The 25,134-nt window shown below is 40.3% G+C and overlaps 1 protein-coding gene across 1 annotated transcript in view; it reads right to left on the reverse strand.

Annotated features, from left to right (window-relative positions):
- Positions 1–12,760: 12,760 nt before the first annotated feature.
- Positions 12,761–25,134, reverse strand: part of LOC138106449 (D-ribitol-5-phosphate cytidylyltransferase-like) — a 111,426-nt gene continuing 99,052 nt past the window's right edge. The window contains 1 exon segment of the mRNA XM_069007063.1: positions 12,761–15,197. Within this exon segment, the coding sequence (XP_068863164.1) occupies positions 15,093–15,197 (105 nt within the window). The 3' untranslated portion in view covers positions 12,761–15,092.

A 25,134-nucleotide genomic window follows, 5' to 3' on the forward strand; every position in this document is an offset into this window, starting at 1 on the left:
CTGCTCTTTCATGTTTGACATCTGGCTTAATCAGACTTAGGTTGTCATTATATTTGTGAACACATCTGATGAAGGCGCTTCTTTTATTACTTACCTGCAGTCTGGTTTTAAACATTAACATCTTGAATATTGACAGGTTCTATTCTTGTTCCCCAAACTGCATATTGTTTACATGTGTTTCTCCTAGGCCTATGGACATTAAAATGCAAACAAATATACGTATGCATATATTTGCATGCATACACTTTTTATATACAGATTATAGATTTTATTTATAGATAGATGTAACTGCATATGATATATATAATATAGGCAACCTTAGAGCATATATTTTTTTGAGGATTTGGCTCTAAAACTGAATATTTCTGAATTATAACAGCACCTGTTGATCTCTTAAGCTTACTTAACATCAGAACAGACTTCTGTTGACAACAGAGCAGCACAGAATTTGAGTACCATGAACTTGAGGGCGCTTTCCATGTGCAGTTGGTAAGTTAGTGGCTCTACCAGGTGGAAGAGGATAGTATAAAAAATGAGAAGAAAAGCTTTGTCTCTGATATTATAGAGCAGGAGAGGAAAAAAATTAAGGAATTAAGGGTGCAGGTAGTATTGTTCTTGGAAACAGAAGAAGGATATACAGAGGAGATTTCTGGTCTCCTGTGGAAACAGGGCTCAATGAGATTTTTCAGTTCAGAGAAGACCAGAAAAAAGTAATCTGGGATAGAAAAGAGGCCTTCCACTGGAAAAGCACACCTGAAGCTCATGATAGTATGGGGCTGGAGATGATGGATTTGAGGCTGACAATAGCTGCCTATGAAAGGAAGAGAAACTTTGCAGCTGGTGTAGCAGAAGGGAGTTTGTCCAGAAGGATATGCAGCTGAGGCTGAGATGCAGCCTGGAAAGGAGTCCAACCAGGAGCTGCCAGAAGGCCTTAACCACTCTGAGAAGTGTGGGCAGTGGTAAGTGCTGGCAGTGGGCTCCCAGTTCTGTCCCTCCCTGAAGCTACTTTGGTTTCTACCCCTGAACTGTGCACAGATTGCTAAAGGATAGAAATCTCTACAGTGTGGCAAGACAACCAAAACAACAAAACACAAGCCTTTATCTTAAGAATTTCCCAGTCCTTATAGTAACTTACTTGGAGATTACCATAGGTTGTACCTGTGACTTAAATCCTGTTCCACTTCAGAAGATAAGAGTGCAAATGTTTTTACCGGCGACTACTGAGCTATACAGTTTCTTGGTCTCCATTCCTCAGGAGAAATCTGATAAAGTATCTTGGACAATTTGTCAAAACTTCTGCTCTTGTTATCTTTCAGGACCTGAGAAATTGGCCAACATTCAAGGAGTTTGGACTGTTCCAAAGAGAAGCTGGTGCAGAAATCAATACTTCTCTCAAAAAATTTTGTATATTTATAAGGAATGCATTGAACTTTTTTTCCTGAGGAGAAAACCCATAATCATTCATTGCATCAATGTCCTTCTAAGTTACCTCCCCACAAGGACTCTCCCAAGGCTTTTCAGGGTTGTGCAACAAGCTGTTTGTTGGTATCTGCTCCTTTTCCTTCTATACCATGAAAAGGAATACTGCAGAGGAATCACAAGTAACAGAAGCCAGGCTAGTACAAGAATCAAATCAACACAGTCATGCCAGGCCTGTGTTGCAAGTGAGATAGTAAGACTTGCAAAAGACAGTGCTTATAAGCGCAAGCCCAGAACGAAACAAATAATTCCTATAAATAGGAAGCTGATTTGTTTGGGGAATATTGTCTACAATCTCCAGAAGTAACACCTTGCAAAGTATGGTTGGACCACTGGGTTGCTGGGGGGGATATCTAGGCATGTCTTTTTTCTGCTTCTACTTATTCCTCTCATTTATGCAACCATTACATTAAATTATACCCTTTTCAGCCTTCCACACAGACAGCTGAGATCCCTCAGTTGCTTTCAATATGCCCTTGTATTAGCATGGAGACCAGCAGCACTTCATGAACAATTTGTTTACTTGATTCCAGGTGGACAAAACTGCCGACTTCAGGGGAGCTTCACTGGACTGTCCGTGGCTGAAAGTACCAGGAAGAGTTGCAGTTTCAGCAGCTGTTTTCTCTTTCTATGAATAGCATACACAAAGAGATGGTTAAACCATATGCTGCTTTACAGTTCTGTCTGGAGTAAGCTTCTGATCTTTAATGTGGACACTATGGATTTTAGTTGGAGTACCTGTGAACCAAAATTAGTCATGTTAGTTTTTAATGCAGCACCTAGCTAAATCCTTTAAAACAGCTGGATTGTCACAGTCTTCTGTAGAAATAGCCAATGAGCTATTATGGAGAAGGGTCACATTGTAAGGAAAGTTGGGGGCAGAGATAGCAGCACTTCTTGATGCTGTGCTGCTGTCAAGAAGTGTAATTGCACTATCTCGCTGTCAAGGCTGCGGGTAAATCAAGACTAAGAAATTGTGTCTCTCAGCAAAATGGGAACAGCTCTCCCTGGCTATTACACATTGCTTGCTGTCACCTTCAATGAATGTTTATAAAGTACTTGGTCATCTTCCCATGCAAAATGTTACATATAAGCCACTGAAAATGAATTTTTATCGTGTACTTGTTTAAGCTAATGCTAATAGTAACTAGTGGAAAACTTTGATGTCTGTCTCAAATAGGTCAGACTAATTGGAAAGAGCTGACAGGGTAAAATATGTGAAATCTGAAAAAAATCTGTCTGAAAAGTGTGATGTGTTCATAAATAGATGGAGAAAGGGAATCTGTCATTTATCAACACTTGTATTTAATACTATATGAACAATCAAACATACAGCAAGCTGATACAGCCAGAATATTGTCTATTACACTGATAACAGTCAGCACTTAAGTTGGATAAAGTATGTAAAAAGATTCAGTATCTATAGGATATTCAAACATCTTACATGTAAGTGGTCTTTAGACAACTTTGACATTGAGCAAAGGAGTCCAACCAACTTGGAGCTGAATCTTTTCTGAGCTGGGGTGAGGCACTTATTGACTACACCTCTAGCACTAGTGCTTAAAATAAGTGGATGCAACAAACAGTGCAAAAGAATAAAGAGATTGATGACAACTGGGAATAGCACTGACTGGCCCTGGCTTAAACACTGGACCTATAAATTAATATGTGTGCAGGTGCAATTCTGAACGTGACTTTGTGCATGTGCATGTACTTTTAGTGTCTGCCAGACAGAGATCACAGGCAGCTATTGCAGCTGCCTCAAGCCCTGCTTGGCTCTGGCAGTTGTTGAGGAGCTGGTAATTGTTTCCCCAAACTACATACCAGGTGCAGCTCCCTTGGCTCTAGACTGTCATTCACAACACTGCTCTGGACCCACTTGGGAAGAGCCCACACCTTCTGCACACGCTATCCTAAAGAAAGAAGGCAAGTAAGAACCGGAGAGCAAGCACTTTGGTATTGAACAGATATTTATCTTCAGCCTTTGCTGATTCTATCCTCAGCCATTAATATGTGATTGTATGACATTTTTTTTAAGATAATGAATTATCACAAACATAATTTTAAAAAATTCTATGTAGAATTTGCTGAACAATATACTTTCTTTTTTTAAGTTTTAATACAGTTTAAGTTTGATGGAGGTACCCGTGGGCCTGGGACTGACTGCCTGCATCAGAGGGCAGAGATTTTAGGCTGTTCCTTAGCTGGAAGTCCACAACCTGAACCTTGGTACATGCCAGCAGGCCTCCCTCTTCCCCACACATGCACATCCTCCTCATAATATTATAAAGTACTTTGCATTAGCTAAACCCATCGACCAACCTTTACCACATACAGCACATAAGTCATAGCTAATAGGGTTAAGCTGCTGAGGGGCTCAGGAGGTGCAGAGGTGTGTGTGACCGACGGCAGGCGGGCTCAGCGCGCCGGGCTCCGAGCGCCCGCGGGAGCCCCGGGAGCCGCCGCTGCTGCCGGCGACGGCCGCTCCCCATTCCTGGTGTTCGACTCCCCCTGCAGGGCGAGCCCGCCGCTCCTGCCGGCTTCGGGCGTGTTTGCTCCCGGCCCCCGGCAGTTACCCACCCCTCACCGCCGCCTTCAGCAGGAGCATCCCGCTGAAAAGGATGCTAAGGTGTAACACTGTACGTTTATCGCAGGACCAATCTTAACCTCATCAGCATTTACTTTCTCTCCTCTTGCTCAGTATTTTAGGGTTTCAGCCCATTTCTTTGTGGCTCTCAGGTGCTTCCAGAGATGCTGTTTTGTCCGCCCCTCCCTTTCTGGTACAGCCCTCTCCTCCTGCACCGCTGCCTCCAGCACACCTCTCCATCGTCTCTCCCATCACTGCTCTGCAGCAAGAACTGAGGGGCACAGATGATTTTTCTGTCGCTCCATGAAGTCTGACATTTGAGTATCCTCAGCCTATATCAAAGCCAGAAAAGGGCATTTTCATTTTTTTCTTGATATGAGTAGTGAGAGAAAAGGGAAATTTTGGAACATCTTTTTGAGTATTTTCAATCAAAGTAAAACAGTTCATCTTGTTTCAAGTGCTTTGCTTTGTTTTGTTTTGTTTTGTTTTGTTTTGTTTTGTATTAAACTGCAATTCCCTATAATAGTGTATTGCCCCATGGGAGGAATATTCTGCTGTTTAATGCCATGTCTTGCCTGTGGAGTAATCTTCCTGGCTGAACATCTTTCAGAAAGACTCCAGAGATGTCTGACTTTCTCCCTGTGCCTGCAGCTTGCTTCAGTGCCTCAGAAGAAGAAGATGGTTGTCCCTCAGGCACTTGGCAGAGGACAGCTGCAAGATAGGGACAAGAGATTGAGCTGCTCTCCTCTGAAGCCAGCACGGCAATGCAGAAATGCCAGGCCATGGCTTTGGTGAATTGATTGAAGCCCACATATTTTAAATCAGCTAAAAACCCTGACTTATTCCAATTTTGTTCCAGAGATCACTTCAACTTTGTAGACAATGTGTTTTCTTTCAAAAAATTCATTCAGGTGGAATATTCCCAAGGGTTTTCTCCTCCTCATCCTACGAGCCTCAGCCCCAGGCAGAGAGCAGGCAGAAGTGAAGAGGGATGTGGGGATGTTTCCCACTGATGGTCCCTTGGGGAAGCAGGGTCCTGAGCTCAGCCACTGTCCCAGCCAGGCCTGTTAGGCTGGGAAGGAGCTGAGCCAGTGTCTGGATTGGGCTGAGGGTACAATGCACCTGCAGCAAAGTCTCTGCAGGGATCGGTAAGAAGGCTCTGCCTGGAAATGAATGCCAAAGAGCTGCCTGTCCCCCAGCCAGCCCCACCTCTATTTGCAGTGGCACAGCCTGGGCTGGCAGGGTTATGCACACAAGGACCAGCCCTGCTCCCCTAGCCCTGCACACACAAGTTGGAAGTCCAGTGTCCTCTATTAAACGCTTTCAAAAAACCACAGCTCTCAACAGCACAGTCATCAGTGCCTGTGGGTCTGTCCAAGAAGGATTTCAGCTCAATTCATGCTGCTGATAAACAGCATAAACAGGGATGAGCATTCGTAAATCTACTGCACAACATCAAATGAGTCAAATGAGAAACATGGCTCAGTAATTTTAATATGCTGATAAATTCTGTGGTTGAAGGTCCTTGCCTGTGTTTCAGGTACATGAGTAATGCCACCTATTATCTCCAGAGCCACTGAAAAATGAATGCAGGCAAAACAAGATTTCCATGATTCAACTGGTTAATCAAGGGATCCCTAATACACAGAGTTGTTTTCGGCACTTTGGTATCATCTCAGCAGTAATAAATTTTACAAGACTGCACCTTCAAGCCTTTATAGTTTTCAAGTTACAAAAAACTTCATAAATATGAATACATTCACTGTAAGAAATGCTGCTGTGAAGTAGCCATTAGTCATACTGCATAGAGGGGGAGGCTGAAGCATAGTGAAGTTTACCAACCTGCCAGCTCTCATTTTCCCTAAGCAGGACTAACATCCAGGAAACCAGATTCGTTGGTCTTTATTGAAACATGGGACCATGTGCACCATACTCACTCAGTTCTTTTATGGGGAGAAAAGAGGGCAGCAAGACACACTGGCAGCCTAAGGGGTGTCTGTGATCTGGCCCTGGCCTCACCATTCTGGGAGTTCATGTTTCCTCAAGCACTGCCTGGGTTCTTGGCCTTCCCCAGCCTCCATACAGCATCTGTGTCCAGCCTCACTCCTTGGATGGTTAATTTAGGCTATGGAGTTCCTCGGAGAACAGCCACTGTTTTAAAAGTGGCTGGCACATTAATGTCTCAGTGAAGATCAGAAACCCAAAGTAATGCATTCCGTGTACAGCAATTTCTGGTTTCTTCAGAAATACTTTTGTAAGACAAGTGTGTGAGTTCAAGTTTTGTTTCTACTAATGAACACACCAGTGACAGTGAGAGCCATAGCCCAAAAAGCTTGCAGGAGTTATTCTTGTTTCCATTATATATATAAAACATACCTACTTGGACTGGTCCTAGTGCATAGTGGAAGCCCATGCCAGAATCAGTAACCAGCAGTCACCCTCAAAAATGTCATTGGTATGAAAAATGAGATATCTTCAATGTTTTAAACAGCAGATCAACTTCTCAGAACTTCTGAGTTTTGCATCTTTTAATTCTTTTTATCATGATGATGATGATGATTATTATTATTACTGCTATTGTTATTGCTATTAGTTCTTTCACTTAATTATATCATACTTGTTCTTTCCTCCCTGAGAGTCCTGTTCTTGACACTTCAGGACTGACCTTTGGCACTGTAGAAACTGACCATTTCTTCTTTCATCCAATGAAATTTTTATGCACTCTTGCACATTTATCTTCAAATGCAACTAGAAGGGCTATGGTGCACTATTTTACAATTTTACATCTGAAAGTTAGACATGTCTTTGAAATTAGTTGAATGTAATCAAGGTACAGTCAATTGACTGTAAGACACTTTTTCTCACCTGCTTTTATAACTGTTTTGGGTAGGATGAATCACTTCAGATGATTCTATGCATAAATATGATCATCACTCTCTGAAAGCAATGCTAAAAAAAGTTACATATAATGATGAGATTCAGGTTTGCTTTAAAGTTGTTTATACAGTCATCTGTACATAACTTCTACCTGACAGCATGTAGTGAAACCAGCAAAGATCTCATACAAGAGGGCACCTCTGTTTACTTCTGTGCTCTCAGCTCTTGCCATGCAAGAGGTACCACTGTGAAAGCACAGGATCACCTCATTACTGTAATGCTTGTTAAATGTGAGTGTATAATAAAAACCACAACCTAGCCTACAGGCACCCCCCAAAAATTTCCAATAGTATTTACTGTTTTACCGTTTTCATCAGCCCTAGGTACTGCATTCTGCAACCGGGAAAAACACACTCTGACTGCACAGACACAAAACAGAGTTTTAACTGCAGAGGGCGTGAAAGAGCTACTGAAGAGCAGAGTGTTTTACTTCCAAGGCATGAATACCCGCAACATAATTTTCTACAAGTTCGAATTTTTCCACATTGGGTATCTATAATATCACATTTTTGTCCCAAAAGATCCTCTGAGGATCCATCTGAATGCTTTCTTGTGGAAAAATACAAACCTAGTAAAGAACATAAATGATTAGATTCATTCTAAAGGATATTTCTTTATGATAATCATGGACTAGAAATCCTTCTATTACCCTCCCTGAATCTAGTGGATGTCTCTTCTTAAGGAGATTTTCTTTCCCATTTTACTTCATACTCAGACCAGGTTTTTATTTCATTTGCATGCAGGATTGGTAATGTAGGATGGGCTTACATTTACCTGTTTCCCATTTATTGCCATTATTCCCAGGCATTCATTAATGCTCACTTGAGTCATGGACCACATCTATCCCAGTGCAGTACAGCCAATGTTTTCTAGGTTTTTTCTGATGCTTCTAAGGTTTTATCAAATTTGGCTTAAGATTCATTAAAAAAATTTAAAAAATAAAGAAAAAGACCTGAGATTTTCACTAAAGTACAAAATAGCACTCAAAAAACCACTTGAATATTCGTAATTTGAACACAGAATTGTCCAGAACTTGCCCATTTCAGCTGTAATTTAGGATTTTCCAGAAATCTGAAATGAATGTTACTCAGTGTGTGTTTAGAGCAGAATGAAAGAGGTCTGCAAAAAACACTACCAAGAATCCAGCCTGAGGCAGATACATGTTGGCAGGACCTGTCCCAGACGATAAAAAATGCTTTGCCATCCTCCACCCACACAATCTGATTAGCATGAATCCCCATTTTTCCATTAGCCCACATGCTGAGGGTGTTTTCCAGCCTCCTCTTGAAAGAAGTTGCATCTTTGTTTTGCACTTTGTAGTCATTAGGGCAGATGTGGGGCCCATAGCTGCAGAGCCGACACCATGCCCAGAGTTCTTTCAGCCCATCTCAACACCTTAGGTTATTACTGCTGGGAATCAGAGAAGATGGAGAGAAAAATATTGGCCCTTCCTCTGCCATCAGCAGTGTTTGTTGATAGTTAGCTTGGGGAAGATTTTGGATAAAATATTGATGGACACCAGCAGAGGGTGCATTGCTGCCACTGTAATGAATGTTCTTATACTGTAAGTAACCATAAGTAACCATGGTGCAGCAAAGCTTTGGACAAATCCTGCACATTCCCAGTCTGTGGAGCTGCCTACACAAAGGTGCACAATCAGAAGCAGGATTCAAGACCAAATTCAGTGAAGACAGTTGCTTTAAAGATTAAGAAAAAACCAAATAACCAAGGAGAAGTGATGTGTGTTTTCTGCTGTGCACTCAAAGCATTTTGCAGCTTTTCTTGAAATACCCTTCATAAAAGTACTTCTTTGATCTGCTGTAAGCAGCCACTCCCAGAAGGGGTGAGAGACACCTCGTTTCCTTCCTTCCTTTTCTTATCCTGACCTACCAGTCTGGAATGCAGTTCACCTCTGAGCATTTTCAGATGTATCATTTTCAGAGAGGTCTGCATGTCACAACACACAACCAGGCTCACTTTGCTGCTCACAAAGCCTGCACATGACAGCCAAAGAGAGGAGTCACATCCAGCTCTGACCCTCCTGCACCTCACCCACGAATATATGCCCTTGTCTGCAGAAGGGGCACAACGGTGTTAGAACAGCAAATACTCATCTCACCCTCAACATAGGCAGGACCTGAAACTGCAAACTTAAGAAAACAGTGCCCCACGGGTGACTCACAGTTTAGGCAAATCTGTGATTTTATTGCTGCAGCCCTATGTGCCGCCAGCACATCCCTTTGCAGCAGGAATCACAATGTACATCCTGCCCCAAAGTCATCCCACCTGGTGACTCTGGTGAGAGCTAGCCACTTCTTGCAGGATTAGTTTCCAGACAGGTAACAGTTTTTCAGCTTCTTTGTCTGAATTTCTACACAGCAGCACAACCCTAAATGCTAGCATACAGGAGAGAGAGACGAAGTACAGTGTCCACAAGAGGCCAAGTCTTTTTCTAGTTCTGCACAAAATCATCCTTTTTGGCTTATTGTGCTGTCACTGGATTCAGAGTGAGTATCAAAGAGAGATTTTAAATTCAGAACTGTCCTTCACAAGTGCCCCTATAACCCCACGTACCACAGGCCTGTGGGTGTTTAAACTGGAGTCACAACTAAATTCCAAACATTGTGGGCATTAATCAAGGCCACAATGTTCCCTACCAAATGGCAAGGGAGTTGAGCACAGCATAAATACACACACAGAACTGCAGCACAATAAAAATAATGATGACAATAATTATAATAATATTAATAAGCCCCCAGCATAACCAGCACGGTTATGTGTGGGTTAGCTGAAGATGGCCAGAGGGAGGAGATGCCATGCATTCTTGAGTGTGCTGCAAGGAAATTTCAGTCCCATTGACTTCAGGGGGGCTTCAGTGAGGCCATGTGTCTGCTGTGGAAAGGAACTGCTTCACACAGCATCGTGGGGTTCCTTGCTTTTTGTCTCTGAGCTACTCCTGGCAAAGCCACTGGTTACTAAGTGAAAACATACTTTTTCCAGTCACCAGGACTGCAAGCCATACCTGGATTTGGCTTTTTTTTCTTTCACTTTTTGTTGTTGCTGCCATTCTGATAGATTTGCAAATCTGGCTCCTTGACTAGGTGCTGACTTTATGAACCCAAGTTTGGTTACTGAAGCAGGGGAAGAGGGGTCTGACCTTGGGGCGGATTATTCCCCCTCAGTGGGATGGCTCTGCTTACAGCTTGACTCCAGCTAATAGGCGGCATTCAGTGTCAGCCCAGCAGCTGCCATGCAGGAGGTCTGTCCCTCCGGGCAGCTGCTGCTCATCTGCCGGCAGCTGGCAGCGGAAGTGACATCTGTTTTCGGTCCCAGCTGTGAGCGGTGCGGAGGTGCCAAAACCCAAATGCCTCAGTTCTCGATCCAGGAGCGAGGAAGGGCTTCTGATGCCAGACCACGGCCTGGCTTGCAAGGGAAGGGAGGGGGGGATCGTCTCCTTCGACGATGGTGGGCAGGGAGGAATGGAAAAAGAGTGACAAATACAGAGAGAAAGAATAAGCAACAGAAGCAGGGGAAAGGATGGGAAAAGAGCACAGGAGAAAACGGGAATGGCTGAAATGAAAATGAAATATGAAATTGGAAATGTCCAGTCTGAGGCACAAAAACAAAAGGAAGGAGGCAGAGTAATGAAAGAGAGGCAGAAGTAACAACAAACAACTAACCAAGGGAGACGATTATCTAAAATGGCTGCTGAATAGAAACATGCCTTGCTGAGCTGCCATCTGAAGTGCTACTGAACCTGGACAGCGTTCCTGCCTGCAGCCTCTAGCCTATCGTGCCATTCAAGGGGTCTCCATCAAGCGTTTGCCATCTGGTGGAGCTCTGATATATTCTCTCTTGCCTCCTTGCTTCTCTACGCTATTTAAATTCACAAACCCTTTTTTCTTCTCCAAGTCTCTTATTCTCTCATTTATCTTTGTAACTGTGTTATAATTCAGCATTGTGGCATTTTAACTGAATTATAATTTTAGTTTCTGAGACAGGAATAGGTGCAGGATGAAGGACAAGATCCATTTCAATCGGAAGATTGAAAGCATATTAAAATTAACCTTGGAATAAATATATCGAGAAATTGCACTTTGCTCCCCAGGTTGGTGTATGCAAGACAAGTGACTTATTCTATCACGAAAAGTATTTTCACAGTTGGGACTGTTTCCTCAGCACAGGTGCTGAAATTGTGTTTTTTAGATCTCTAAACTGATTGAGTATTCCTGGAAAAAATAATGAAAGAAAATGTATATTTAACAAGTGCTTTACAGACCTGTCAATCAAAATCAACCTACTCTGGGAAAAAATGCAGTGTCAGTGACTGCTTCTTTTCCTTGGTGCTTGCCAGAAGCACAAGATAAACTGAATTCTGGTAAACAACTGGGCTGGGGAATGGGCTGAGGGAGACAGATGTCATTAAAAATTACCCATCTGAAGTTGAAAGTGCAGGCATTGGGGCACAAAAATTTCAACCCACTTTCACACTTTGGTATCTCATTGCAGGCACCCAGAGGAGGGCATTCCTCATTGAACTGTGTGCCTTTACAAATTATTTAAAATCAGGTGCAAAAGATTGGATTGATTGAGTTGGGCAGGAATAATCTTCCCCCAGACTCTGGCCTACAGGAACACTGTTAACATGAGCCTATTCCTGAACCCCCAAACCTTCCTCAACAGAAATAAAGGGATTGTCTGCACATTGGTAGATGCTTGGTAAGATGAACTAGAATTTTTCAGATCAAAGTAATGGATGAAGAGGAAGGAGATACAAAATAAAAAAGCTTTTGCATGTCTCAGAGTGAATGTCCTCTTCTTCAGAAATAAAAGCCAAAGAAAAAGCAGTGAGAAGTGGCAAGTGTCTGAGGCAGGGAGAACAGAGCAACCAAAGTATGACGCTTCTCTGGTGGAGAGACAGGAGAAGTTGCTGTATCCTCAGAAATTGCCAAGCACTAATTGGAAACTGTACATGTCTTTGGAAGTTTCTCTTTGGATGGCACCTAGAACAGCACTGTGGAGATGATGAGACTTTGGTGTCACATAGAAACACAAATTTGATTACACCAAAAGCTCCATGGCAACCAGAAAATCTTTGTTCTGCAGCCTACATTAATTATCAAGGTGAGCTCAACAAAAGTTGACTCTCCTATGCCACTGATTACAATAGGTAACATCTCACTTCCTCTCTCTTTACTTTTTGGTATAGTTTTGGGGTGTTGGGGTTTTTTGTTTATAATGCCACTATCCTTTTCATTTCTTTCTTCTTTAGAGGACCATCAAGCCATTTTTTATTTTCCAGCTAGGTTGTCTGAAAAGCTAAAAAAAAAAAAGACTAACTAGAAAATCTTCTGCCTAACTGATTGAAGACAAAGTAATACAGATTTCAGATTTTGCATGAAGCTGGTTAGTTTCAGTATACAATTCTAATTAATTCAACTTTGCAGTTATGAAAAGTATTTCTAGGGCCACATTCTGCATTCTCTTTTCTGATGAACACTACCCAAGGAATACTAATTAGAATGCTTGAGGAGTAAGGTACGCAAGGCTGGCAGAGTCTGAGCTTTTATTTACTTTCTGTTATCTCTGTCCAAATGTTCAAAGCAATATGGGTGGTGACTGATTCACTAGCTAAATTCAAAACAGCATGTGTGTACAAAAGGCTGCCAAGTTTCTCATGTATACTGCTATTTGTGAGAAGCTATGCACAGACAAAAAACAATCAGCCAGTTTCTTAATTTCATTTTATATCTTTATTCCCATTGTAAGTACTAACAATCACCCAAAAAACCATTTTAATTTGGTTTGGATACACAATAGCATTAATCACAGTCCAGTTTCTATCTTTTTTTTTTAAATTGCAGTTTTAGTATTTTGTGATCTGTTTTAGTAATTCTGTTGTTGGTGTATTTGCTTCCAGCAAAATGGATTTTTCAGTGTTTGTCGAGTATTTTAAAAGATTGCTAAAGATTAAAAAGCCATAATGCAATGATTAACAGTACATTAATAAAGCTTATTATCTTCCATTTAGGATTAGTACTAAGTATATTGGATGACCCAAAACTTATTTTTTGTAGTGCATTGTTTGTTCTGTTTTCAAAATAAATCCATAAACAACTATATATTTTTTTTTTATTACAGCAGTTCATTGCAGTATCATTTTTAATTGGATTGAATTCCTCTTAGGAGAATGAGTTAAGTAAAACAACCCTAAAAAAATAAAAGCTCTGTTTAAGCAAATGATGTCATGCACAAACCAATGTTAATGCAGTATCACAATGTATAAATTAGAGTGGATAGAAAACATGAAGGATTTTCTAAATTCACCTTCTTATTATTTGGGGAAAACACACCAGAGATTGCATTTTAATCTTCAAGCAAACAAGAAAAACAAAATACAGTCAAAGAGACATCTTTCATCATGTCTTTTAAAAGCCTATGGGACAAATTCCTTCATCAAATTTATTAATGTAAAAGCACATTCAGAAAACTTATTTGTGAGAGCTGTCCTGTTAAATTATGAATAGCAGTAATAAATTCTTTAGTTCTTCATTTATTTGCGTACTCCGCATACGAACAGACATGAATATATGTATTAATAAAATATGCCTATTGTGTAGCCATACACAGAGCTAATATGAATGCTGATGTTGTACAATGTCAGAAAAGGACAAATTATTAATCAAAGTAGAGAGAAGAAAGAAGCAAAGAAGAAAGCAGATGATGCACAAGAACTTTGTTAGTTATCTTTGCATGACTTGTGTGTGGAAAAAAAGTCTGCTTTGGATATAGAACTGCCAGCTAACAACTCTTTATTTTATTCTGCAATGAAGGAAGTTTGGGACCAAGACCAGCTTCTAAAAGCGATTTAAACCAGAGATATAAATAGTCATGTGAAGGGAAGGAGGAAGGGGACCAAGCATGGAGGTTGTTATCCTAAGTTTTGTGTGAGTACCAGAGGGTGGAGCATAGTGGGAGTAAGGGGAGGAATGCTGTTTTTAGAGGGAAACTTGCTGAACTGACAGTGACAGGCTGAATCAGGGATTCACTGGACACCACTGGTGGGGATACTTCTCCAAGACCTTATTCCAGCCATAGCAAGTATGTAAGTCATTAACCTAGCCCCTTCACAAATTGCAGGAGAGATGGAATTTCTGGGTCTGATGCATAGGGAAAGACATAGGTTTCCAGGGACTCTGCTTGTATTGCTCTTAGTGATACTTCACATACTGATCATTCACCATTTCATCTTCCTGTCCCAACTGTCCACACCTCACTATCAATGTTGTGTATCTTCAAATTCACAATGCTTAGTCTCCTTACTACTACTTACTATATACATCTGCTAACCAGCAAGAGATGAGAATTGTATTCTGGTACATGAATTTACAGACTCTTCCTATTTCAGTGGAGCTACAGGAGCTCTGAATGATGGCACAGGGGCACTGGAAGAAGTGTAGCACCAAGGAGGCTACAGCCAGAGTATACTGCATCTGGAAAACTGGGGGGGTAGCACCTTGTTGTATCCATGCATATCTTTTCTTTGATTTGAAGTTACCTTCATTCCACAGAGAACAGGTACCTAACCATTCCAACCCTTCCTGCAATATACACTTCTCTTGATGTCAGGAAAGCTACACTCTGTAATGAACTCTATATTCACTAATAAGTATTGCAGCAGCAATTTTTAAATAATTTCACATAAAGTAGATGAGCTGTGCTTTAGGATTAATTTATCAGAAATAAAATTTAATTCATGCAGTCCCAGAGTACAACACACACACGGTTAAATTCTGCATGAATGCTTTGGTGTCCTCTGTGCACCTTTTTAAATTATGAGTACCTTAAAAAATATTTCAGTATCATTCCTCATAGTATATACCCAGTGTATCTCAGAATTATTTGTATTTCCTTTTACATTTTATACATAATATTATACTTGTATTTTAAATATCAAAAATATGCTGTTAAAGGATCTTAATAATAAATGGCATAAATCCAGAGTTTTCAAGAAAGAATAAAATGGCTTAAGACCTTTGGTGAACAGATGATGAAAAACTAACATTTCCAAAAGCCATGATTTATGGTCTTATGCTACCAACAGCTGGCCAGTCAGATCCGGGTTTCTGTCCTTTATTAATGCCATGATAAGAGAAGCAGCAGAATTTACTGTCTCCTGAAGCAGCAAAGAGTCCTGGAACAAAAAGAAAAAGAAAGAGGGAGTAGGGAAAACAGTATATTTACAAAAGTGAAAAAAAAAATATTTAAAATCAATTTTCAAGTATGCCAAATTACCATATGATTGTTGAAGAAACAAAGCTCTTTATTAGAAGAAGAACTTCTAAAACTTTCATTTTAAGGAACCGTAATTTCATAGTAATAACCATTTTCTCCAATCTCCTTGATGCAAAACTGCTAGAATGGTATGTACTAGAGACCACCAAAAAACTTGATTCTGTCACTGGCTTCCTAAATGAATTTTAAAATCTAAAAGGCAGCAGAAATTCTGGGGTTGAAAACGGAACAAAATACAGGATTTAATCGAGTAGCATAGTTAAAGACCTGCAACTTTAAGCACCTACTGAATCCCATCTGTAGTCTACCAACTACTTTAACTCACAAAGGCATTTAAGCACTGGGATTTCAATGGTTTAGGCTAATTTTTGTATCGAATAACTTCAAAAAGTAGTCTGGTTTTGATAGGCAAGTATAGAAACCAACACAGGAAACAGCAATAAAATGAGACATTGATTCTGTGCTTCTAATTGAGCACTTCAGCTCACATTTGAAAGAGTCTTTTGTCTAATTACCAAGTTTTTTTGATCGTATGGACTACAAAAGGCTGGCCTCTTGCTACCAGTAAGATTTCCATTTGTGCACTGGGAAAATAGCAATAGGTGTAGTCAGGCATGGAGACATCCCAGGAGTGAGAAATAGGAGAGAACAATTTCTGGGATGCAATGGAGAAAAAGAAAGGTCTACAAAACTCTAGGGTGGGGAGAATCTACAAAGAGAAATCAAGAGCTGTTCTCTATAGCCATGATGGATAAAACAATAGGTTTTATCCATCCATTTATTCCATGATGGAAGCAATAGGTAAGGACTAGTATACAATGGAACAGATTATTGGACAGATCAAGGAAACTCATCATGAGGGTCCCATAACATGAGATTCACATCCATCTAAAATGGGATATAGATAGGGGTAGGAGGATGGAGCAGTCTGATTCCACATCTTTTCACTCCTTTTTTTAAGATGCTACATGAAGGAAGAATTTGTAGAGAACACTTAAGAAACTTGGACTAATGGACAAAGAAGAAACTGTTTCCACAACTTATACAAAAATACAATATCAAAACTTGCTTTTTAATAAATAAGGCAACTGCTGGAGGGACCTACCTATTCAGCCAGCACAGAGGGGAGCTGGAGACTAAGAAGTTGCAGTTGAAGGAAAAACTGAAAGGGAAAAGGTGTCCCTGGAACATTCTCAATGTGGAAATAGGTCCAGAGGAGAGCCACAAAAAATTATGAGGGCTGGAGCACCTCTCCTATGAAGAAGGGCTGAAAGGGTTGGGGTTGTTCTGCTTGAAGAAGGGAATGCCCTGGGGTGACCTTACTGCAGCCTTTCAGCACTTAAAGAGGACCTACAAGAAAGATGGGGTCAGACCTCTTAGTAAGGTCAGTAGTGACAGGACAAGGAGTCTGGTTTAAACTAAAATAGAGTCAATTCAGACTAGATATAGAAAAGAAAGTTTTTATGATGGGCAGGTAAAACAAAAGAACAGGTTTTTCAGAGAGGTTGTGGATGCCACATCCCCTGAAACATTCAAGGTCAGGTTGGACAGGGCACTGAGCAACCTGATCTGGTTGAAGATGTCCCTGCTTACTGCAGGGTTGTTGGAGTAGGCAACTAATCTTTAAAGGACCCTTCCAAACCAAACTATTGTATGATTCTATGATAATGCTCTTATTAGCTTTGCCACTTATGTAAATGAAATTAAACATGCCAGAGAGGTAATTGGATCAAATTACAAATAGCTAGTTTATAACGGATTTTTTTATCATCCCTGAAAAAATGATTTTTTATTTGACTAGAATTTTGTCCTAAATATCATCAACTAAGTAAATTACAATTTGTAACCTTGGAAAAGATTACACTCCTCACAAATTCATGTTATATACTCCAATATGCAGTAAAATTATTTATTAGAGTTCTAAAAAAATGTGGTAGTATAAAAATGTACATAGCGTGTCTTGCTGGTCACTGAGTGACACCTTCTATCAGTTAAGCAAGGAGTGTGGAAGTCTACTGAGGTCCTGCTCCTTCAGGACCTTTTGTCATGGACCAAGGGTGCAAAGGCAAACTCAGAATCCACTGCTCTGGTTTGGCAGGGCGTTCACTCCCTCATTTCCCATGGGTATAAACTGCTGGATAAAGTACAAGGAGAACGGAAGTCATTCACACACCCACTCAGATGGCAAACACTGCAGTTGCTTTCAAAATCAAGCAACACATTTCTGGCTATTCAGAAATGCCAAATCTCCTTGTGCCCTTCATCACTTTTTGTTCAGTTTATCTCAAGAAGCACTTCACAATTACAGACACTCTCTTCCAAATGGGCTTCCAGCCATATCCGAAGTTGGCTGGAGCTGTACAGTATTTTTTTTCAATTTCACAAAAAGAAATAAAATACACCTGGCCAGGAATGCTCTTAATGTTTCTCCCAATAAATCTTTCCACATCCTCTGTTGGTTACTGTCGGTACACATTCCTTTGCAGTAATAAATTATTCAAGTTTTTGAACATAAAAGGAAGTAAGAGAAAGAAATTTAACTTTCACAGGAGAGATTGAAAGTGACACCATAAGATTTCTTTAGACTGAAAAAATCCTTTTCTAAAGCTAAACCTAAGGCTTTAGTGCTAATTTCCATGTTCTATAGGAAAGACATGCAAAGAATCATGAGTAATATTTGTAAGGCAGGCAATGTGGCAGAGTAATTTGTACAGAAACCTGCATGCAGAAGTGGTCTAAAACCCATTGAAACTGACTGCTGAACTGAAATTGGTTCAAAAACAGAAACATAGTAAATAAGCAGCACAAATTAGAACTGCAAGATTTACAGTTACTTCACTTCTAATAATCCGATTATTAATATTACCATTATAACTCTTCAGGAAACCTACTGGCACCTGTGTAGGACTGGTCACTGTAAGTCTGTTTTTTGGAAATAACCAGAAGTGTTTTTCTTTAAGGCAATATACATCAATTCATTTAGGATAACAAATGCAATAGAAAATATATTCTTATTCTAAGTACAATTACAGTTGATGGTTTAACTACCTCAGGAAGTATACACTGAGGATTTCAATAAGGCAATCTTTTAAAGTATTTATCATAGGGGTTACTAATTTTAGATTTATGCTGATGCTCCTTCCCAGTAACATTATCCCATTCTGATCTCAGGGTCACCCATTCACTGAAGGGTGTCCAGCACCTGGGCCCAGGAGACAGCCTCTGAGCACAGGAGAAATCAGTGCCACAGAGGTTAAGTATGTGCTGACTTTAACTTGCTTTACTCTCACAGGCACAGTCTTACTGGAAGGAGGTAGTAAATAACACGATGAACTGCACTCCCTCCAGGAATTTCAATTTGTATCTTTCTGAGAATCAAAACTCATTCTTGTGATACAAATCATTATTGTAGTATCTGATGGTCACTGCCTGTGCATAATTTAAAATTCCTGTTGATAATTTCTAGTCACTATCACAACCCCCTCCCCCCCAAAAAATAACAAACCAGAAAAAGAAATTTTAGCAACTGAAAGGTAAACACATTGTTCACAGCGTAGGCATAACACTGACTGATGTGACCACTACATTATATCTTAGGTATTCTTTCTCTCTTCCAAATCCTGCTAGGACTTTATTTCATTTTAGGCCATTAGTCTGCCTGTAAGCAGATATTTTCAATGTAATTTGAACATCAGCAGTTTTTCTAAAGAATATTAAAAAAAAATAAAATTACAGAATTCAACAATAACCCAGGAAAGGAAAAAAATCTTGTGAGTCTTTATTAATTTAAAGTTAAACAAACAAGTGAACACTTCAAGTCCTCTCGCTATACCCTTAAAACACCCATGGTTTTGACACTGCAATGTTATTTCTGGCAACAATGCTGACTACAGCTGATAGTGCCTACAGGGAAGCTTCAATAAGGATGCCAGGACAAACTTAATCTACCACACCTAACTCCATTGCACATACAGGCCTCCAAACTTCTTTTATATTCAATGGCATAGCACTAAATCTTTCAAAAATCTCATTATTAGTTGCAGGAAGTCAAATAATCAAGCAGAACCATGTCTTCACATGTTTAATTGCCTGATGTGTTTGCCTATACTGTAACCGCACTAAAACCCCGGATGTCAGAACAGGAGGATCAATACAAATCCTCATGCAGCCCACAAGAGCTCCCGCACGTTGCTGCTCAGCGCTGCAAATTCCAAGCACAGAACATCCTTTGGCATGGCAGTCAGTGAGTGCACAGCCCTGCACACACTGGATGGATCAAACAGGAATAGTTCTTCTCCTCATTAAAAAAATCCTTAAAAAAGACTGTGACCTTTAAAGAAGACTTGGAGGCAGTAATGACTTTAATGGATTAATAACTGGAAGTTCCACATGATCAACTGGTGTGCCACGAACTCCCCCCAAACCATTGTGATATTCACTGTCTATTAATTTCATCCAGTTGATTTAAATGATTCTCCTGTAAAAAGAAAAACGAATCCCCCCAAACATTTCTTGGCCATTAATAAATAGAATTTTTTATTGTTTGAACAGATTATTAACTACATTTATAAGCTAAAACCAAAACTTTTACCACTTTATATTTATGTACTTTGGAAAAGAAAGTACTCAGAAACACTGCCAATGTTATAAACCATAAATCCACATAACAGCACTTTGATTCCAAAATAAAATATCCACTTTGTCTGTTATTAAATAGTAAAAATACTCCAACATAACCATATTGTGTGATGCCTGTAACTCATACTCAGAATTTATTTGATGTAGAGCTGTGACTGTAGGGGTTTTCTGGTCTGCAGACTTAGACTGGGAATGGCTACAGGGACAGAGTTAAAGTTGTATTTGGAATATGCAATCTGATATTTTACAAATGTGCATTTATTTAAGAAACTGTGAGGATATCTGAATATTTATTGACATTTCCCTTACAATTCATTTCCTTGCTTCAATCTGTTTAGGATTTATTTTTTTCCCCAACTGGAACTTCACATAAATGCATTTCAATTTACATATGTACTAGTTCAGTTTAAGAGTAGCTTGAAAAACACACCTACCCTTTTTAGGTCAAAAAAAGAAAGTCTTTGCACGTGTTACCTCTGTCTTGTACTGCCGAAAGAATAAAACTGCCATGTTCCCTTATTTGCACTCTGTCAAGCTGTAATATTACTTGACATTACATTTAATAAAGATTTTTAAAAGTAACAGAATTGTACAGTCCTGATTAAATGGCTGACAGAAAGCCTGAAAACAGGATTTAGAGACGCTGCTAAACTTAGGCAATATCAGTATTAACACGGTTATGTTTGTATCGGGAACAGAAAGAGGGCCGGAGCATGCGCTGGCATGCTGGCATGCTCCTGCCCTTGCTGTTCCATTGTAAGCCTGCTCCCTGGCACAGTTTTGGCTCCTGACAGCTAACATGTTTCCAGACAATGGCTGGGCATGGTTCAGGGGACAGCACAGGCTAAGGAATGCTCCCAAGGGACAGGCTGAATGTGGCCACCCTCTTTTGGGAAGCAAGAACATAGCCATATGTAGATGAGGCATGCTGTGCCTTTTAGCCCTAGGACAAGAGAACCACCCCTGGCCTGTTTCACTTACCACTATGGATACAGCCTAGTACCACTGGGAAGTGACACTTGAGCCTTTCTCTCCCTACCAGATGCATCAAGAATACATAGAACCACAATCAAAGAGTGCCCCCGACACTGAGGCACAAATCCCATGTTGCTACCACATAAGCACAGTCAATAAAAAAATAAAGATTAACTACTCTGTGGACACCTTTCCCACCAAAACAGAGGAGAGAGAGATGAACCACACTAGAAGACATTAATTGTGCTGTACTGCACATTTCTGCCACCTTATGGAAAAAGGCTGGAGCCAGCAAAAGGAACTCATGCCCACTGCTCCTTTTCACAGGGTGGATATTGGTGCACACCAGGTACACCAGGAGACAGGGGAAGAAGAGAAAAGTGCTGAAACAGTCTCTGTTCTGGCAAGCATCTTGAAAAAGACTATATTGGCAGTACAAGAGGAGCTGCTGGTAATTTAAAACTCCACTGAATGCTGCAATTTATACAAAGGCTATACCAGGTCCCTCCAAAATGCACCTGACATCATATACTGAGTGTTTTATTTGCACTCAGAGAAACTGAGTGGAGAATCTAGCCTCAAAAACCTCAATACCTGAAATTTTCTTCTTCAATTAATACTTTTAACTCAAACAGTTGTTCTGAAGATGGACTGAGGTTCTTCCACTAGCAGAAATCAATGATCTAACATGGTTTCTTGTTTAATCACACCATGAGGAATTCATCAGTAGGTTCACAAAGAAGCATTTTTTTCCCCTCAAGGTATGTACTGGCATGCATCAACATATTAAAGCAACCTCCATTTCAGTAATAGTACAAATTAATCTGAAGTCTCCTTACTTCTTAAAATTCTTCCACATCACATTTTTTAATCCATGTGCCAAAGGATCTATTGGTAAGTGTTATCTCATACATAATATCAATGCAACAATTTATCTCAATAAGAAGCTAGCTATGCAGATCATTCTAAAAGATAAGAGAAGTATTTCTCTGAATATTTTTAGGTTTCCTTTCAAGTAATACATAAGTAATTAAGGTAGCACTTGAGTTCAGATAGGTAGCTGGGCTCAAAATTACTCGAGCAGGTTCACAATTGAACATCTGTACACATAGCCTTCCTTTCTGAACTAAGAAAATGCAATCAATTTTTCATTAGTGGATACTCCTCAAAATATAAATTTGAAATCTATACACTGAGGATGCAATGAGGATTAAAAAAAGGTGATGTGGCACTGGAAGAACCATGCTGTCACAGTGCTAATGTAGTTTAGCAGACCAATTAATTAGTGAATTCTGATAGATGTGAGTTAATTCCCTGCAGTTAAATGGTCATACATTCATGCTAATCAACCCAAACCTGGATAAATTGTGTATAAATACATGAAACTGTACTGTAACTCTCTCTCGTACTTTTGATCAGCCATGCTTCTTATAGTTTATACAAAGAAAATAGAGCGCCATCAACATTTAAAATGACTGTGTGAATACTCTGAGAAGAAACAAATATTTTAAATCTTCTGGAGACTGTGAGGATTATAAGTCTCTAGTGCTTTTGCTTTTATCTTTTCATGTAAGATTCTGTCTTGGGGTGACTTTATGATGTATCTCTTATCACTGCTCTATGCCCAAAAATTAATTTTGTGCCTTTCTGTGCCTTCAAAGTGAGCCCGAGAGGGGGGAGAGAGAAAAAACCGAGCGAACTTTTCAAAGCAGTTGTTCAAAGACACAGATACACTCCTCTCTTTCTGCAGCAGCAAGAGTGGAGGAAGCACCCTTCTTGCTTTTCAGCCAGCTTTTGGCTCCTTTTTTCAGGAGGGAGACAGAGAGTTGAACTTTGTTTTCCTGGGACTTTGGTTTTTCCCTTCTTCTCTTCTGGACTGTTTCAACATCAGAACACATCGGGAGAATTTTCCACCAAGGCCCTAGAGGTGGGCTCACGACCCAGCTCTGAGGAGGAGGAGAGACACTACTCCTACAGAAGGACTCTGAAATCTTCCCAGGTTTCTTTCCACAGTGAGAGGTTTTATTATTTAGCATTATTATCCCTTTGCTGTCTGTTTTTTAAATAAATAGTTTTTTTATCTCTTTCACTTTCCTCCGAGGAAAATTATTTTTTTTCCCGAACCTGGTGGGGGAGGGATGGTTGTAACCTTTTCCTCCAAATTTGTTCAAACCGGCACAGATTCACAGATTTAAATCCAAAGGTAAATGTCACTCTTTTGTTAAAAAAAGTCCAACAAAACAGCACAAACGAACAAACAAACAAAAACTCAAATAGGATTCTGTTCTCTAGTATGATAAGAATAGACAGATTCACCCTAAATCAGCAGGTTTAAAACAGCTCCATTATCTACATGTTCTACAGCATGTAGGTGACCAGGGTTCAGTTCCCTTCTTCAGTTCTCCAAATCTTTTTTTCCCCCTGTAAAAAACACTGTTAGCATGATCATGCCGAATGATCAATAAAAATTCCTGGACCAAAAAAATTCTCTGAAGAGTTTGTTATGAAGAACACTTTCAGCACATTCAATCACTGCAGCTTATGCAAGCGTTTTCATTCAGCACTTACCACTATCTGATTGAAGCTCTTGGCAAGAGTGAGTGCGCCAGCAGTGACATCCTAATGCCTGTCAACCATCTTGCCCTCTAAGTTGCTCCAAAAGCTACCTAATGCTTGAGCTAGCAGCCAGTTCTGCCACCTGTATGGGACTGGTACAAAAGTACTGGCAGACATAGGCCATTTAACAGATGTGGTCGCCTGCAAAACTACATTATGTGTTTGAGGTGGTCTCTTAATACAGTATGTTACAAATAATTCTATAGTATGAAATGTATTCATGTTAATATATGTTACTGTGCTACCTAGAGGATCTATGAGGTATCACTCTGGTAACCTTGTAAAAAAGACCATAAGAGTTTTTAAGGGGAAGGAAAATATTATTCTTGTCATCAATACAGGAAAACTGAAATGCTCCTGAGGCACAGAAACCTTGCTTTCCTCTCTGACAACCTGCACTCTGCAACCTGCTGAAAATCTAAGATTTGTCTGAAGTCGACTGAAGCTGTAGCAAGTCATTCCTCTGTTTTCAGAAAGTTGTGGATCAATCTGATTGCACTAATAAATTCAAGTGGAAGTGGGATTTAAGCCTTCCACATAGCAGCAACATATTGAATCACAGAATCACAGACTATCCTGAGTTGGAAGGGCCCCAAGGAGATCACTGAAGTCCCAGCTCCTGGGCCTGCACAGAACAGCCCCAAAAATAACCCCATGTGCCTGAGAACATTTTCCAAACACTTCTTGAGCTCTGCCAGGCTTGGTGCTATGATTTTCCAAACACTTATTGACCTCTGCCAGGCTTGGTGCTATGACCACTTCCCTGAGGAGCCTGTTCCAAGTGCCCAACCACCCTCTGGGTGAAGAACCTTTTTCCTGATATCCAACTTAAAGCTCCCCCGACACAGCTTCAGGCCATTTCCTTGGGTCCTGTCACTGGTCACCAGAGAGAAGAGAGCAGTGCCTGCCCCTGTGCTTCCCCTTGTGAAGAAGTTATGACAGCATTTCCCTCAGTGTGTTTGTGTGGTGGATTCTCTGCTGTCTGTTCCACTGTGAGAGTCTATGAATACTTTGATAGGCTGCAGCACTAAGGTTTGCAGCTAGCCAGGAATACAGAGCAGACCCACCACACACACAGATGCAGAAAAAATGGGTTAAGAGGTGCTGGCCTCCTACAAAACATAACACCCCAATCATGCAAATCATTTACAGACTGCTGCAGTTCTCCAGGCACCAAGCAAAGGCAGAGCAGCTACAGATCTGTACGACTGCATTTGACACGTGGGGCTAGCTAGTAGCAATGCAAAAGCAGTTCAGCACAGATTAGCTGGTTTTCTCCAATTATAAACAGAGAAATGCAGCACTTTCAAGCTCTGTTTCACTTGATGACTGGTGTTTTAGCCCTAGCTGGCAATAAGGAGGAAGACAAAAATGAGTATGCAGAGAAGACAGAGAGAAGTGATGGGGGAGCAGTTCAGAAGGGGGAAAAGGAAAAAACACAGTTAAAAGTTTAGGTACCCAACTATCTCAACCCTGAAAATATAAAAAATACACCACTTCTAAACATCTGGTGAGATTATATCAATGTCAGAGGCTCTGTCTGATAGGTAAACTACATCATATACTGCAGATGAAATAAATAACTTTAAAAAAGATCTTCAAAGAAG

Source organism: Aphelocoma coerulescens, chromosome 2 (assembly GCF_041296385.1).
Source record: "Aphelocoma coerulescens isolate FSJ_1873_10779 chromosome 2, UR_Acoe_1.0, whole genome shotgun sequence".
NCBI lineage: Eukaryota > Metazoa > Chordata > Aves > Passeriformes > Corvidae > Aphelocoma > Aphelocoma coerulescens.